The sequence below is a fragment of the Danio aesculapii genome, chromosome 11 (assembly GCF_903798145.1).
Source record: "Danio aesculapii chromosome 11, fDanAes4.1, whole genome shotgun sequence".
In the NCBI taxonomy this organism is placed as follows: Eukaryota; Metazoa; Chordata; class Actinopteri; order Cypriniformes; family Danionidae; genus Danio; species Danio aesculapii.
Genome location: NC_079445.1, coordinates 10410297 through 10425129, shown reverse-complemented (window position 1 = coordinate 10425129; position 14833 = coordinate 10410297). Strand labels below are relative to the sequence as shown.

Sequence of the window (14833 nt, the reverse complement as noted above, 5' to 3'; positions counted from 1 at the left end):
CATGCTAGAGGGACCATGCCTCGGCTGGCCAGGAAGTCTGGCTGGTTCTCTCCTAAGACTGCTGCCCGTGCGACCCGCCCCGGAAAAGTAGATGAAAATGAAATGAAAAATGAATGAGTCTGAACGATCTTTATTTTGAAAAATGACTATTTCTCTCGCTTACATCTCTGTCAGTGAGCACCCAAATTTAACCCACAAGCAGTAATTGAGTAAGAAACAGACATTTTTGGAAAGTTTCTTTGCTAGGGGGGAAAAGGCCCAGTGAAGACCCACATATTGCCAAGGAAGGATCTACAATCCGCATTTTTAACAAATCAGGTGAATCCACCATGTCTGTGCAAGAAGATCAAGAGACCGCCAATGATGGCAGCCATTTAAGGGCTGTTTGCATATCACGTCTTTTCTAGAGTTTGCACAAGTCATTATTTCCAATGGACGTTAGAAGTAACAAACTTCCTGACGCCCTCCAGACGCCCCCAGTTGAATGAATGCCACGAGCGCATCGCGAGTCATGTGACAAGAACCGAGTGATCAGCTTCATACTTTGTTTTGAATATACACATTTCGGTAGACTAATTATCTCAGACAAACACAGACCACCCAAACTCTGCAGTGCTTTGTAAAAAAAAGTGCGGTAAAATTGTCAAGCCTTGACCGGTCTGTGGTGATAAAAGGTTGGGGACCACTGTTCTAGAGGACACAATTAGACAATTAGATTGTAAAGAATTGTAAATTGTAAAAAATATTCCTATTGCAATTTATATCTAAATAGCTAACTAAAACTATATATTGCGATGTAATTTTTTTTCAATATAATGAAACACTATTTCATAACAATGAAGCTGCAAAAAATGTCATAAATACACACATCTAGACCAAACCCCTCCCCCCTCCTTTTCTAGAAGGCGGGGCTTTCTTCGCTAGAGTGACCATATTGACCGTTATATTTTTCCCCATTCAAAAATATACTAGTGACATGTCTTGTGTATTCTATAGTCTTTAGTCATACTAGATTGGGAGAAATAAATCACAGATAGTGTGAATCAATGTATAAGTCACAATATAATTATTTACAGACAGGCCTAATCATGTATTTTCAATTCCCAAAACATCAAACAACATCATCATATCATTACAAAGGACATTTATAATAAACAACAGGTCTAATTCAAATTTACTTAATGCAAAGCTTAACTGTGTGGGAAATGCAGTATTAAAAATGAAAACTTGCATTGTGTACCTCTCTTTCAGTTGGAATGCTTGGCACAACGGAAGCTAACTGCATTATATATATGAATATCATGCGCAGCACATTTCAAATGCTAAGCAAATTACATTCATTTCAGCAAACTGGCCATTCCTAGAAAGGATATGAATAATATTTGGTGCAAGCCACCAAGCATGACTTACCAAGATGCTCAGAGAGCTGTCTGCCCCTTTCAGAGGCCACGACTCTCTCATCCTCCATGTCACACTTGTTGCCCACAAGAAGCACCTGGGCGTTATCCCATGAGTATGTCTTGATCTGTGTGGACCTGTGGGTGATCAGTCAGACATGATTAGGTGTTAAAAAGTTTGGTTAATTTTCAGCCCAGGCTGATTTGAAATATGTGCCCCATTCTACATTTTTGATAAACGTAAAATAAGTTGTTTGGGGTACATTTCGTTGCACATTTAGGATGACAAATCCACTAGAGGGTGCTGTCTACATTTTTGCGATTCTGAAATACGTTTTTTATGGTAAATTTTGTTTCCCAGTACTAGGTTGCAACTAGAAGGGCATGAGCTGTGTAAAACAACAAAAAGTTGTCGGTTCATTCCGCTGTGAAGACCCCTGATAAATAAGGGACTAAGCTGAAAGAAAATGAATGAATGAATGAATGAATGGTACATTTTGTGGTATGTTTCAGATACACAACCTTCTTCTACATGTCCTCAAGAAGGTGGGGCTTGTCATATCGATCTCTTAGTGAACCACTAACTTTAACTCTTTCCTATACCCAACCAATAGTGTTTTCAAAAAGTAAACATAAGAGAAAAATGCACTGTCACCATGTAGTTTAACCTGATTTTACATTGGCCTTATCTCTTCTGTTTAACTGTGCTTCTCTGGACTCGAATTCGAGTGCTCTTCATCACAAGTACAACACTTGTCCATTTGGAGATAAATAGGTAAGGTAATCATATCCGATTACAAGTAAAAGACATCCTTATGGTATTTTGTGGTATTTATCCTTTTTTCGTTGATAACCTGTCCTTTAAATATCATTAGTGTGAAAAGGAAAGTGCAGTCAAAAGTATGTTTATAAAAGTTTTTGAGGTTTCACAAAAATATATCCTGAAGCAAATATTTCCAATGAGGCTGTGTTGGTAATATTTTTATGTTTAGAAAACTCACCAGTCTTGCACTGCTGCGAAAGACTCCTCGTTGGTAATGTCATACATGAGGATGAATCCCATGGCTCCACGGTAATAAGCGGTGGTGATGGTTCTGTAGCGCTCCTGCCCTGCTGTGTCCTGTGAAGAAATAGCAAGTAACACTCAGTGATGGGTAAGTTACTTTAAAAAAGTAATAGATTACAAATTTCTGACTACTAAATTGTAATCTGATTTCATTACTAATTACTTCATGTAAAAAGTAATCAGATTACTAATTACTTTATTTGAAGTTACTTTGAAAACATATAAAACCTATAAAAAATACAAGATAAACTGCAGCTCTTTCAGTAATTTAATATTTAGTAAAAAACATTACACTGGGTTTAACTCAGCAGGTTGACATACAGTATTCAAAAGACTTAGAGATAGTTCGCCCCAAAACTTAAAATTCTCTCATCATTCAATTGTTCCAAGCCTGATTTTTTTTTTCAACACAAAATTTAGAAGACATTAAGAAGAAAATTGAATTCCTATAACCACTGACATCCACAGTATGAAAAAGCACTGCAGTGTTCTGTGTTTGTCTGAAGTAATTAATCTACTGAAATGTGTATATTCCATACAAAGTATGAAGCTAACCGGTCAGTTCTTGTCACGTCACTAGCGGTTTTCAACTGAGAGCGCCTGGAAAATGCGAGTGCTCCCAATATGCGCGTGTGTTATTTTCATTGGAAACAACGAACTTGCGCGCACAAAAGACGCAATATGTAAATGGCCCCATAAGCAGCTAGGCTTCTTTTTCACATTCAGAAGATACCTTCACTCCCGATTCTGCACAAAAATCCAATTTAGCCTGTTAATGCTGAGTTGGGCTGCTGTGTTTTTGGTCGCTGGTGTCCTCCTTGGTGACGAGTTGTCAATTGCTGGTCGAGGGACTGGTCGAAAGTTCTTTAGAGATTGTATTTTACAGTAATATTTTTGTTTTTACACTCAATAAAATCTAAGTAATGTCTGTATTTACACTTGAAGAAGCAACCACTCGTCAGCAACCATTTCAGCTCGTGTTCTCCAGCAATTTAAAAGCGCATGCTTATTAAAGGTGCAGTAGGTGATTGTCTTCACAAACATTATCTCTTGTGCTGGTTGAAAGTATCTTTATATTCCAATAGTAATAATTAGGACCAGACAGAATCTGCAGACATTTTGTGATATTTCTGCAGAGATTTTTGTTAAAAATCTGCAGATTTATGCGGAATAATTTTGGGAGTATCATAACTAAAAACTTAATATATGAAATAAAAAATAATACCTTTTAACTTTTTATTTAATGTTTACTATGCAAATCTAATTATATCCACTTTATTTGGTAAACAAAGCAAGTCTCTCATATAATATATCTACTAAAAGACAGAAAATATTACTTCACAAATTGCATTGTAAATAAATCATAAGAATAGTTTCATATTAGTCAATATTATTACTGAAATTAATTTAAAAACTCAATAATTATAAACTTACACATATTTACACAAGTAAATAAACAGAATTAATGATGGGCTAAAAATCTGCTGAATTCTGTACGTGCAGATTCAGTGTGGGCCTAGTAATGATTAAAGAAAATGGTCTAAATGTACTTATATGTTTTTTTATATTCTGGGTTAAGGCATAAGACTAAAAATGTCCAATTAAAAATTGTCGGACCGACAAATAACTCAATTACGACAGGTATCTCTAACTGCCTGTCAACAAAAACATTTTCTGCCTAGCCAGTCACGCAGAAGACAGATACGTCATTTGGACGTACACGTGAAGCACGGCCACCTACAGCTGACAGAGAGAAACATCAGGCACACGCTGCATCAACCTAAAAGGCTTCTTTCTGAAAGACAAACGTGGCCTTCTATGCATGAAAAGAAAGATTGTTTTTTGGAAGGGCTTTTGCCAAAAAGGCAGAATCAAAACTTTTCTAAATCCTGAATCAATTTCGGATTTACTTTTGTACGCTGGAGGGAAATAACGTTATGCAGTTTAAAACCCCGATCAGAAGCATGACACCATGGCTGAAGTATTACTTTTAGACAGCTATGTTTTGAAATTATTTTAGCCTCGCAAAGCTTATGTAGATTGTGTTCGAAAGATTGACAATTTTCAAGTTCATGGAGTATCTTTTACAGCATCGATAATATATTTGCTTACATAGATATAAGCATTCGTTTTGTCGTTCAAATGTAAAAGGAGATGAAAACAAGCAATGTACGAAGTAATTGAAAATTAAAAGTCACGTGTTGTCTTGGTAACGTAAACGTAGATGTAATGTAAAAGATGACAGGATATTTCTGTTTTTAGCACTTCTGTTTTCTGATCTGATTCTGATTTTTATTTAGATTAATAACAAATTATAAGTAATTAGCATTTGCGTGGGTTTCCTCCGGGTGCTACAGTTTCCCCCACAGTCCAAAGACATGCTGTACAGGTGAATTGGGGAGGCTAAAATTGTCCATAGTATATGAGTTAGAATGTGTGTGTATGGATGTTTCCCAGAGATGGGTTACAGCTGGAAGGGCATCCGCTGCATAAAACATATGCTGGATTAGTTGGCGGTTCATTCCGCTGTGGCGACTAGACCGAAAAGAAAACAAACGAATGAAGTAAATAGCGCTCTTCCGTCTAGCTATCTTTACTGAGATGAAGTTTGATTTATATTCACATATTCATTCATTTTTAAACAGTGACAACCTGTGTCGCGCTCCCACTCTTTGTACTTTGAAGATAAAATATAATATTGGGTCTGAAAGAGCATGTAGGAATAACTTCAAAACAACAGTAGCACTGTTTAATTGACTGTGAACAATGTTGTATTTTATAGTCACTGGCTGATCATATGATTTTATTATTTAGAATTTGCAAACAATACTTTTCTAAAATTATATTATTAAGGAAAATGTGCGAATATAAACCCAATGCCAGTTTTGGGGAAATATAGATCCTGCACCAGCTGGCCTGTCAACAACTACGCTGGACAAAGTGCGTGTCTCCATGGAGTTCTTTTTTTTATTATAATTTTTTCAGGGTTTTCACCTTTATTGAATGGGAAAGTAGAGAGAATTGACAGGAAAGCATTGGCAGCCGAGAGAGAGTGGCAGAGGACCACGAGGCGGAATCAAACTCAAGTCGCCACAAGCACCGGAGTGCATGTGTTGACGCACTAACCACTACACCGCTAGCGCCGACTCCATGGAGTTTTCTAACTGGTGAATGACATGATCTAGTGTTATATTTATTCGGTGCGTGTTCATGCATTCATGACTTAAGGAGGCATGGTTTTGGACGGCAGGGAAGATATGTAAAATTTCTAAGCTATTATGCTAACGTTAGCATTCTGGCAGATCACCTACTGCACCTTTAACTGACGTTGCAGTGGAAAACGTCATTTGAAAGATCCGTTTTTTCTTCTAAAAACTATATTTGTAATGTAAGTAACACAATTACATTGACTTTAGTAACTGTAATCAACTGTACACAAATTTAAAATGTAATCAGTTACATTACTGCGTTCCCCAAAAATAATTATAATACAGTAATGCGTTACTGTGGAACTCATCACACCCAACTCTGGTAACAATAAAAGAAACCAAAGCAACACTTTCTACATTTAAATGCTACATTAACTATAATGGTAAGCACATTTTTACTTGTTTTTTTCTTGTTTCTAGTCCAAATATCAAAAAATTCTTAAATCAAGAAGCATTTTCTAGACAAGTAAAAAATATTGTATTGTTTTCAGAAATATGTTAAAATTAAGTTATATAAATAATAATCTGCTATAAATAATCTGCTTAAAGAGTAAGCAAAAATAACCATATTTTAAATTATTTAGCTTGCTTTAAGGAAAAACTCACTTAATTTTGATTTACTATTTCTGAAAATAAGACTTGTCTAAACATGATTCTTGTTTTAAGAATTTTACAAGAAACAAGACAAAAACTTGCAAGAAAGAAAAGCTTTTTTTTTTTTTTTTTGCAGATTACAGTCATTTTTGGTGGTAATTAATAGCATGTAGATGATTGTACAAGTCACCCTTGAGTGTACCTTTAGTCACCCCTGCACTCTTTTATCATAACCAGGAAAGCAGGATTTGGTTATCATGGTTTCGATATATACACATAGCTCCTCCTACCAAGAAATGTGAGAGTGAGTACAACAATAAGCATCCACCATTATAGGCAGCTGATCTCTGCATCACTGCACCAGAGAAATGAAGCCTGTTAATTATGAACACACTTAGTTCAGTCATTAAATGTTGGGCTAACTGTATGCACAAAGCCAAGCGAAAACTGGTCTAGTGACTGACTACATAGTTATTTTCAAAAATGTAGCTGACAATTCAGCCAATGCTATATTAGATTAAACTTACAACTCTTGCAATAACATAAAAAACAATATTTACAGTACATGCGGAAAGTATTCATGTTTTTTTGTTACAGCCTTATTCCAAAATGAATTAAATTAATTTATTTTCTCAAAATTCTACACACAATAGCGCATAATGACATGATAATGACAATGATGTGAAAAAAGATTTTTTGAAATTGTTGCAAATTTATTAAAAATAAAAAACCTGAAAAATCACATGTACATGAGTATGCACAGCCTTTGGCGTGAAGCTCTAAATTGAGCTCTGGTACATTCTTTTTCTACTGATCATTCTTGAGATGTTTCAGCAGCTTAATTGGAGTTCACCTGTGGTAAATTCAGTTGATTGGACATGATTTGAAAAGGCATACACCTGTCTATATAAGGTCCCAGGGTTGACAGTGCATGTCAAAGTACAAACCAAGCATGCAGACAAAGGAATTGTCTGTAGACCTCCGAGACAGGATTGTCTCAAGGCACAAGGCTGGGTAAGATTACACAAAAAGTTCTGCTGCTCTGAAAGTTCCTATGATCACAGTGGCCTCCATCATCTGTAAGTGGAAGATGTTTGAACCACCAGGACTCTTTCTAGAGCTGGCCGGCCATCTAAGCTAAGTGATCGGGGGAGAAGGGCCTTAGTCAGGGAGGTGATCAATAACCCGATGGTTACTCTGTCTGAGTTCCAGCGTTCTTCTGTGGAGAGAGGAGAACCTTACAGAAGGACAACCATCTGTGCATCAATCCACCAATCAGGCCTGTATGGTAGAGTGGCCAGACGGAAGCCACTCCCCGCCTGGATTTTGCCAAAAGGCATCTGAAGGACTCTCAGACCATAAGAAACAAAATTCTCTGGTTTGATGAGACTAAAATTGAACTCTTTGGAGTGAATGCCAGGCGTTACATTTGGAGAAAACCAGGCACCACTCATGACCAGACTAATACCATCCCAGCTAATACCAGCAGCAGGAACTGGAAGACTAGTCAGGATAGAGGGAAAGATGAATGCAGCAATGTACAGGGACATTCTGAATGAAAACCTGCTTCAGAGTGCTCTTGACCTCAGACTGGGGCGACGGTTCATCTTCCAACAGGACAATGACCCAAAGCACACTGCCAAAATATCAATGGAGTGGCTTCACAACAACTGTGAATGTCCTTGAGTGGCCTAGCCAGAGCCCAGACCTAAATCCTATTGAACATCTTTGGAGAGATCTGAAAATGGCTGTACACTGTCACTTCCCATTCAACCTGATCTTAAGAGGTACTGCAAAGAGGAAAGGGGAAAAAATTCATAAAGACTTGTGGCATCATATTCATAAAGACTTGGGCTGTAATTGCTGCTAAGGGTGCTTCAACAAAGTATTGAGCAAAGGCTGTGAATACTTATGTACATGTGATTTTCAGGTTTTTATTTTTAATAAATTTGCAACAATTTAAAAAAAAACTTCTCACATTGTCATTATGGGGTATTGTGTGTAGAATTCTAAGGAAATAAATTAATTTAATCCATTTTGGAATAAGGCTGTAACATAAAAAAAAATGTGGAAAAAGTGAAGCGCTATGAATACTCTCCGAATGCACTGTAATTGCTTCTTGTTTTCTTTTTTACCCAAATTTCAATGATAATCTAACTCTTTAACCCAGAATTTCACTTAGGCCCATTTTTGTATGTAAATTCACTGTATTGTCCAGTTCACAATGGTGAAACTTTAAAGACAATTTTCTATGTGCTTTGGGTTATGCAAATGAGTTACACAAGAGAGGAAGGGTGTGCCGTACACCCTCTGATGAAGCACAACAATGGAGAAACACCAAACTGCAAACTCATCCTCATGTGAATGGTATAAATGTGCTTTGCAATAGTTATGGCTTGTTCTGAGTTTACAGCCTACAGTTAAATGCCAAGAGAACAAAACAAGCTCGCAGAGGAGATCAACAGATCAATTATTCTCCATAGACCTTGCATAGATACAACTAGTAGTTCTGAACCTTCAACCAGCAAGGAAACACAAAGCTATCAATAAACCACAAGTGTTTTTCCAGCTAACCAGCATTCTCTATCGCGGATAACTAAAGCCAGCTCATACTGTATAGTTTTTAATAATCCCAAATGACAGTAGCATGTCAGACTGCATGGACATGATTCCCATGTCACGCTGTAAGATCTCAGTTGTCATAATGTCAGGCTGAACGACAATCAAGACGCACCAAACATGAAGGAAAACTCATTCAGAGTTTGACGTCATCCATCCATGACACTTTTACTTTCCCACATTCTGACATGACAACTCATGGCAAACATAAACAGACTGTAGCAGTAATTTTGCTCACAGTGTGCCTCAATAATAAAACCAGAATAAAGGATGTTTTGACATTTCCCAGTGGTGGTTTGAAGTTTTTGTGTTAATCAGAATTAGCGCTCCTCTTGGTTCTTGGTTTGATGCTCATTACTGCTAAAGTCGCACTGCAGGAAAGTCTAAATGTCTGAAATCTTTTGAATCTGCCAGAACTTCAGCAGAGGCAAAATTGATTGTAATGGCTATTAACCAGCTGTCTGTGAACTGGTCAAACCAATGATCGAGGACCACAGATTTTAGCCTAGGATTACAGGAATGTTTTAGTATTTCTTAATTTTGTCTCGAATGACCAAACTGTGGCTGAAATTTGAGCAGGGCTTTAGTCTAAGGCTGCGTCCGAAACCGCCTACTACTCAGTAGGTACTGAATTTGAATTTGACTACTTGGCCGTTGGAAAAGTACATTCTATAGAGTATGAATATAAAAAGTATGAATGGAATTCGGACGTACTACATCCGCCATTTTGTCATGGTCACGTGACCTACCTGCATCAGTTGCATGGGATGCATGTGAGGCGCACTTCAGAATCTCGCTGGAAGTAGTAAGTCATCCGGGTACTTCTCGCATACTGATTTACTGATTACTACTCGGCTCGCATACTGATTTTAGTACTGTATAGTATGGAAATATGTGGTTTTGGACGCAGCCTAAGTCTGACCCTGAGCAGAATGGTTCAGTACAATACGATTGGTACACGCAAATCAAGCTTGCCTTTCACTGCCAACAGTACCCGCGCCAGGTGGGCTTGGTGTATGCCGGAAAGAACCAATCAACGGCATTCTCCCTTGAAGACGAAAGCCATTTGGGCTGTTCACATATAATGTATTTTTGAGAGCTCAGGTTCATTTTTTCAAATGTAGACTATTGTTTGTTTGAGCTTGAACCATTAGTGAAGTTAAGTGAGGTTTTACCAAAGTCCCTTTAAGGCAAGTCATTTCACTCTGCGGCCATCTTTGAAACACCTCTCGGGCAGTATGCTCGGGCATTCCGTTTGAATGGGGAAACACCAAATTCTCCAAAAATGCTTGCCAAGCTTAGAATTAAATTTTATATTAGGAATCAGCAATAAAATTAAACAACAACTGTCCTTTAGTTTGATTTCTAATTGTCCGAATCACACAAAATCTGCAGAAATTTACGTTTGGTTCGAGCCCCTCCCCCAGAGACTCGTCAGTCTATAGCAATCGCTGATTGGCTCCTGTACTAGAAGGTGGGGCTTCATTCGCCATATTGACCATTACACTTTTCCCCATTCAAAACTATATGAGAGACAGGTCTTGTGCACTCTTTAGTCTTTGGTTTTACCCATACTTCTACCCATACATCTTCTGCTTTTAACCACACACATTTTGAGTGAGGAGTGAGAGCACACTTCCATGCTTCCACTGAGCAATTAGGGGATACCTCAGCTGGATATCATAGATTGAGAGAGTGCGGTTCATTCATTCCCCCACCTTCAATTCCTGCCGGAACCGGAAATCGAACCTGCAACCTTTCCAATACAGGTCCAACTTCTTCCAGGACTGGAAATTGAACATGCAACCTTTCTATTACAAGTCCAGCTTCCTAACCATTAGGCCACAAATGACCTAACTCACCTTACCATTGTTGCTGCACATGTCATCTTTGTATTATTATGCAGAGCAGATGAGTCAAGAGCACAAGATACCTACAAAGACCCCAGTGACAGATGAATTTTGCATTGATCCCTTTGGCTTATCTATACCAGTGGTTCCCAACAGGGGGCTGCCAGCCCACAAGGGGGCCTCAGCGAGTTCTATGGAGGGTCACGTCGTATTTAAAAAAATTCTTAGCAGTGGACAATTTGAAGAATGATCATGTTGCCTTAGTTCATTTCATCCTCTAGCTCAGTGGTCCTCAAACACCGGTCCGTGAATCAATTGGTACCAGGCCGCACAAGAAATCTTTAATTATTTCCGTTTTATTTATTATCTGAGTCTGAAGGATCTTTTATTTTTGAAAAGTCTTTTATTTTGAAAAATGACTGTATTCTCTCGGTTACATCTCTGTCACTTGAGCGCCCAAATTTAACTCACAATCTAGCTAAATAAGTCAGAAACAGACGTCTTTGGAAAGTTTCTATGCTAAGGAGGAAAGACCCAGTGAACGACCCACAAACTGCCAAGGTATGAAATCACAACCCATTTGTCAACATATCAGGTGAATCCACCATGGGTCTGAAGGTCAACTGCTGGAGATTGCAAACGATGGCAGCCTTTTAGGGGCCCTTCACATATCGCGTATTTCTGGAGTTTGTTGTTTCCAATGGAGGTGCGCGCAAACCCGAAATACCGAACCCCGCCCTTTTGAAATTGTCAAGCATTGACCAATTGATTAAAAGGTTGAGGACCACTGCAAAAATGGACAAATTTGTAATCTGTCCTTGCAGCAATCCTCACACTAATTGATAGAGCATAAGAAATAACATGCAGGTATTAATTGTAATAGCCTATATTATTTCCCCCTCTTATACACCAGTGTGAATACTGCTATTTTTGTTATCGAATTTCAAATAGGGCTTTAAAATAATTTAAAGTCCAAAGGCTTATGTTTTTCAGTTAAAAATGGCCAACTGATGTTTTGCTTTTTATATTTTACATTAGACTATAGACCAATTAAAACCTACGTCACATATGACGTCACATGGGTTCCCGGTTGCAAAAAAAGACAGGCTGCAATAGTAAAGATGTTGTGTTGTGCGCTAGGATGCCAAAGTCCTAAAATAGAAAACTTAACTTTTACCGTACACCACACTGCTTTTAATGCCAACCGCAGATGTCTTTGGCTAAAAGGGAGCTGAATGAAGTGATGACCTAATTAAAAATGCTGGACTCTGCAGTTCTCATGTTATATCAGATAAGCTCACTCTATGCTGAATCATACACATTACTCATTTTTGATTGCAGCAATGATTTCAGCAAAAACAGTTGAATATGGTTTATTAAACTGCGGACACTGAATGCTAAGAATGAAACGTGAAAGTGTAAGTTATTAAGGTATAGTTGGTTTTATATTCACACATTCATTCAGTGACAACTTGTGACACACACCCTAACGTTATATTGTTTACCACGGCACTTTGAATATTCGGTCTGAAATAACCTGCAAGTGTGACTTAAAAACAATATTAAAACTGTTTATTTGACTGTGAACAATGTTGAACAATGTTGTATTCATTGGCTGCTAATATGATTCCGCTATTTAGAGTTTGCAAATAATACTTTTATGAAATTATATTATTAAGGAGAAAGTCCGAATGTGCGAATATAAAACCAACTTAACCTATATGTGTAAGTTCACACACCCTGCCGTACAGGTGTAGTTCGCTGTCAGGATGCAGTCGTTTTGCAAAGGAGACATCCAAAACATGCAGAATTGATGGTCCTCCGGGAATGTGGTTGAGAAACAATGCCCTGTGATCCAAATTTCACAATGTCAGAGGTGACACTAGTACCAATCTACATATTAATTGACATCCCTAATTGGACAGAGTTTCCAAACACCTTAAGCCAGTTTTTCTCAACCGCATTCCTGGAGGACCACATACACTGCATGTTTTGGATTGCTCCTTTATCTGTCTCACCTATTACAGGTCTTTCAGTCTCTGCTAATGAGCTGATGATCTGAATCAGGTGTGTTTGGTTAAGGAGACCTGGAAAATTTGCAGAGCTGGTGGTCCTCTTGGTTATTGTGATAATGATATTTATGAATATAATTTATATCATACCTGTCAACATTGGGATGTGAAAATAAAGGATACCCCCTACCCCACAAACCCCTTTGATGTTATTATATTATTACTTTTATTATTATGTGTATATGTCTGTTCAAACGAGCACCCAAATCACAGAGTGTCCACTTTCCCTCCGCTTCAAATCGTGTGTACAGAAAATTTGGGAAACAACGTCTATTTATCACTATGGAGAGCGCCTGACAGTCACGCACCACTACATGAACTAATTGTATGATTGTATAGCAGGGGCAACGGCGCCTGTAATGGAAAGGAAGGGAATCCTGCCGTTTTTTACATTAATTTCAAAGTGTTTTCATGCCTTAATAAAATGAAAGCACAGAACAGATTTACTTTTGAGAGTAAAGACCATCCCCTGGTGGTTCGGCGGAATGTTTTGCGCCAGGTGCAGAGTTCAAGACCCCTAAAATAGTGTTATTCATTATAACATTAATCCTGTTTCACTAATACTGGATGTTAGAGGGTGCCTAGTGCATAAACTCCATATTTGCATTACACACGACATCAGTTATCACTGCAGCAGAGAATAAAGATGATGGAAACTGATTTTTTGTTGTATTATATATGGATTATTTGAAATCATATGAATTATTTGTCTTCTTCAAGCCATTTTCTGAATTTTAATACGGATAAAGTATATTATTATGCAAAGCTAACTGTTAGCCTTTATCACTGAATAGAATACTATAAAAAGTGTATGATTTCTTCCTTATTCTGTTATATTAAACCACGGCTGGTCACAAAAAGGAGTTATTTCAAACACTCAACTGATGCTATGAAATGAATTTAGAGTGAAAGCATGTCAGTAAATCTCTGTAAACAGGCTTATAAATGCAATGCGGCACAGCACACATGCTACTGTAATAATTCATCGCACAGAACGATTGCACAGTTTACTGTTATAATAACTATAAGTCCTTTTTTATCATGGGGATCATTTTTAGTAGTATATTGCAGTGAGATGATAAGATATTGCGTAAACTCAGGCCCGGTGCAGAAAGAATTTGTGCTCCCTTTTATAAAAGATTAGTTCATGCAAAACTGAAAAGTCTTTCTGTCAATAATTACTAACACTTCAGTCATTCTAACCTTCAGAACACATGATATTTTATAACATGAAAAAATGATTTAATTAAGAAAATTGTGTAATTAAAGCAATAGCCCAAAGATCTGGTCCCCGCGTCAGGTCAGGGTGTGGCCGTATATAGCCTTTAAAATGTGCACGTGGTGACGGAGGCACACTCTAAACTCACAATGGAGAAAACTGGACTAACGGATGACATGAAGGCAAGCAGCCTAATTCATTTCATGTTTTGTTAACTAACTTTTTAAATACAACTCTATTAAGCTCTAAAGGGAAAAAACACTAAAGAAATTTGCTGTTAAATTAATTTTTACGCTACTCCCAGTCATTTTCACATTAGTTTTTCAGTTATGGATTAATATTAGACAGCCTATTAAAAATGTTTAGTTGGACACTGCACAGTCCCACAGTGGACTACACTATAATTAATATTATACTTTATTATATTAATTATTATTAATATTATTAAAAGCTATGCAATTGACAAAACGCAGCACCCTTTTGAATGTTTTCTTTCGTTTTGACATTGCTAAAGCGCACTTTAACAGTCTCAAGTTAGGACCGTTAAAAATACCTTTTGAGTTTAAAGATGATCAGTCAGTGAAGTCAAGTTTACAGGGTTATAAATGAAGTCTATTTAGTGCGTGAGTAAGATTTGCCAATGATCTACTTCTCAAATGCGTTGCGGGTAGGCTGAATGATAATCTTTTAAAAATATGCAATTTAGGCTATGCTGCTATTTGCTCATGCAAAATTAAACACCAGAAAATTTGCTGTAGGCCTATTTTAACGGCTAAAATTCAGTTAGCTTGTTGATTTTATTTTAAC

General features: G+C 37.4%; 1 protein-coding gene across 1 annotated transcript in view; it reads right to left on the bottom strand.

Moving 5' to 3' along the window:
• Nucleotides 1-14833, bottom strand: part of rab3ab (RAB3A, member RAS oncogene family, b) — a 51128-nt gene that overhangs the window by 6244 nt on the left and 30051 nt on the right. Inside the window, exons 3-4 of the mRNA XM_056468026.1 lie at nt 2399-2517; nt 1411-1535 (exon numbers count right to left, since the gene is read on the bottom strand). Coding sequence (XP_056324001.1) covers nt 1411-1535; nt 2399-2517 — 244 coding nt within the window. The remainder of the gene's footprint in view (nt 1-1410; nt 1536-2398; nt 2518-14833) is intronic.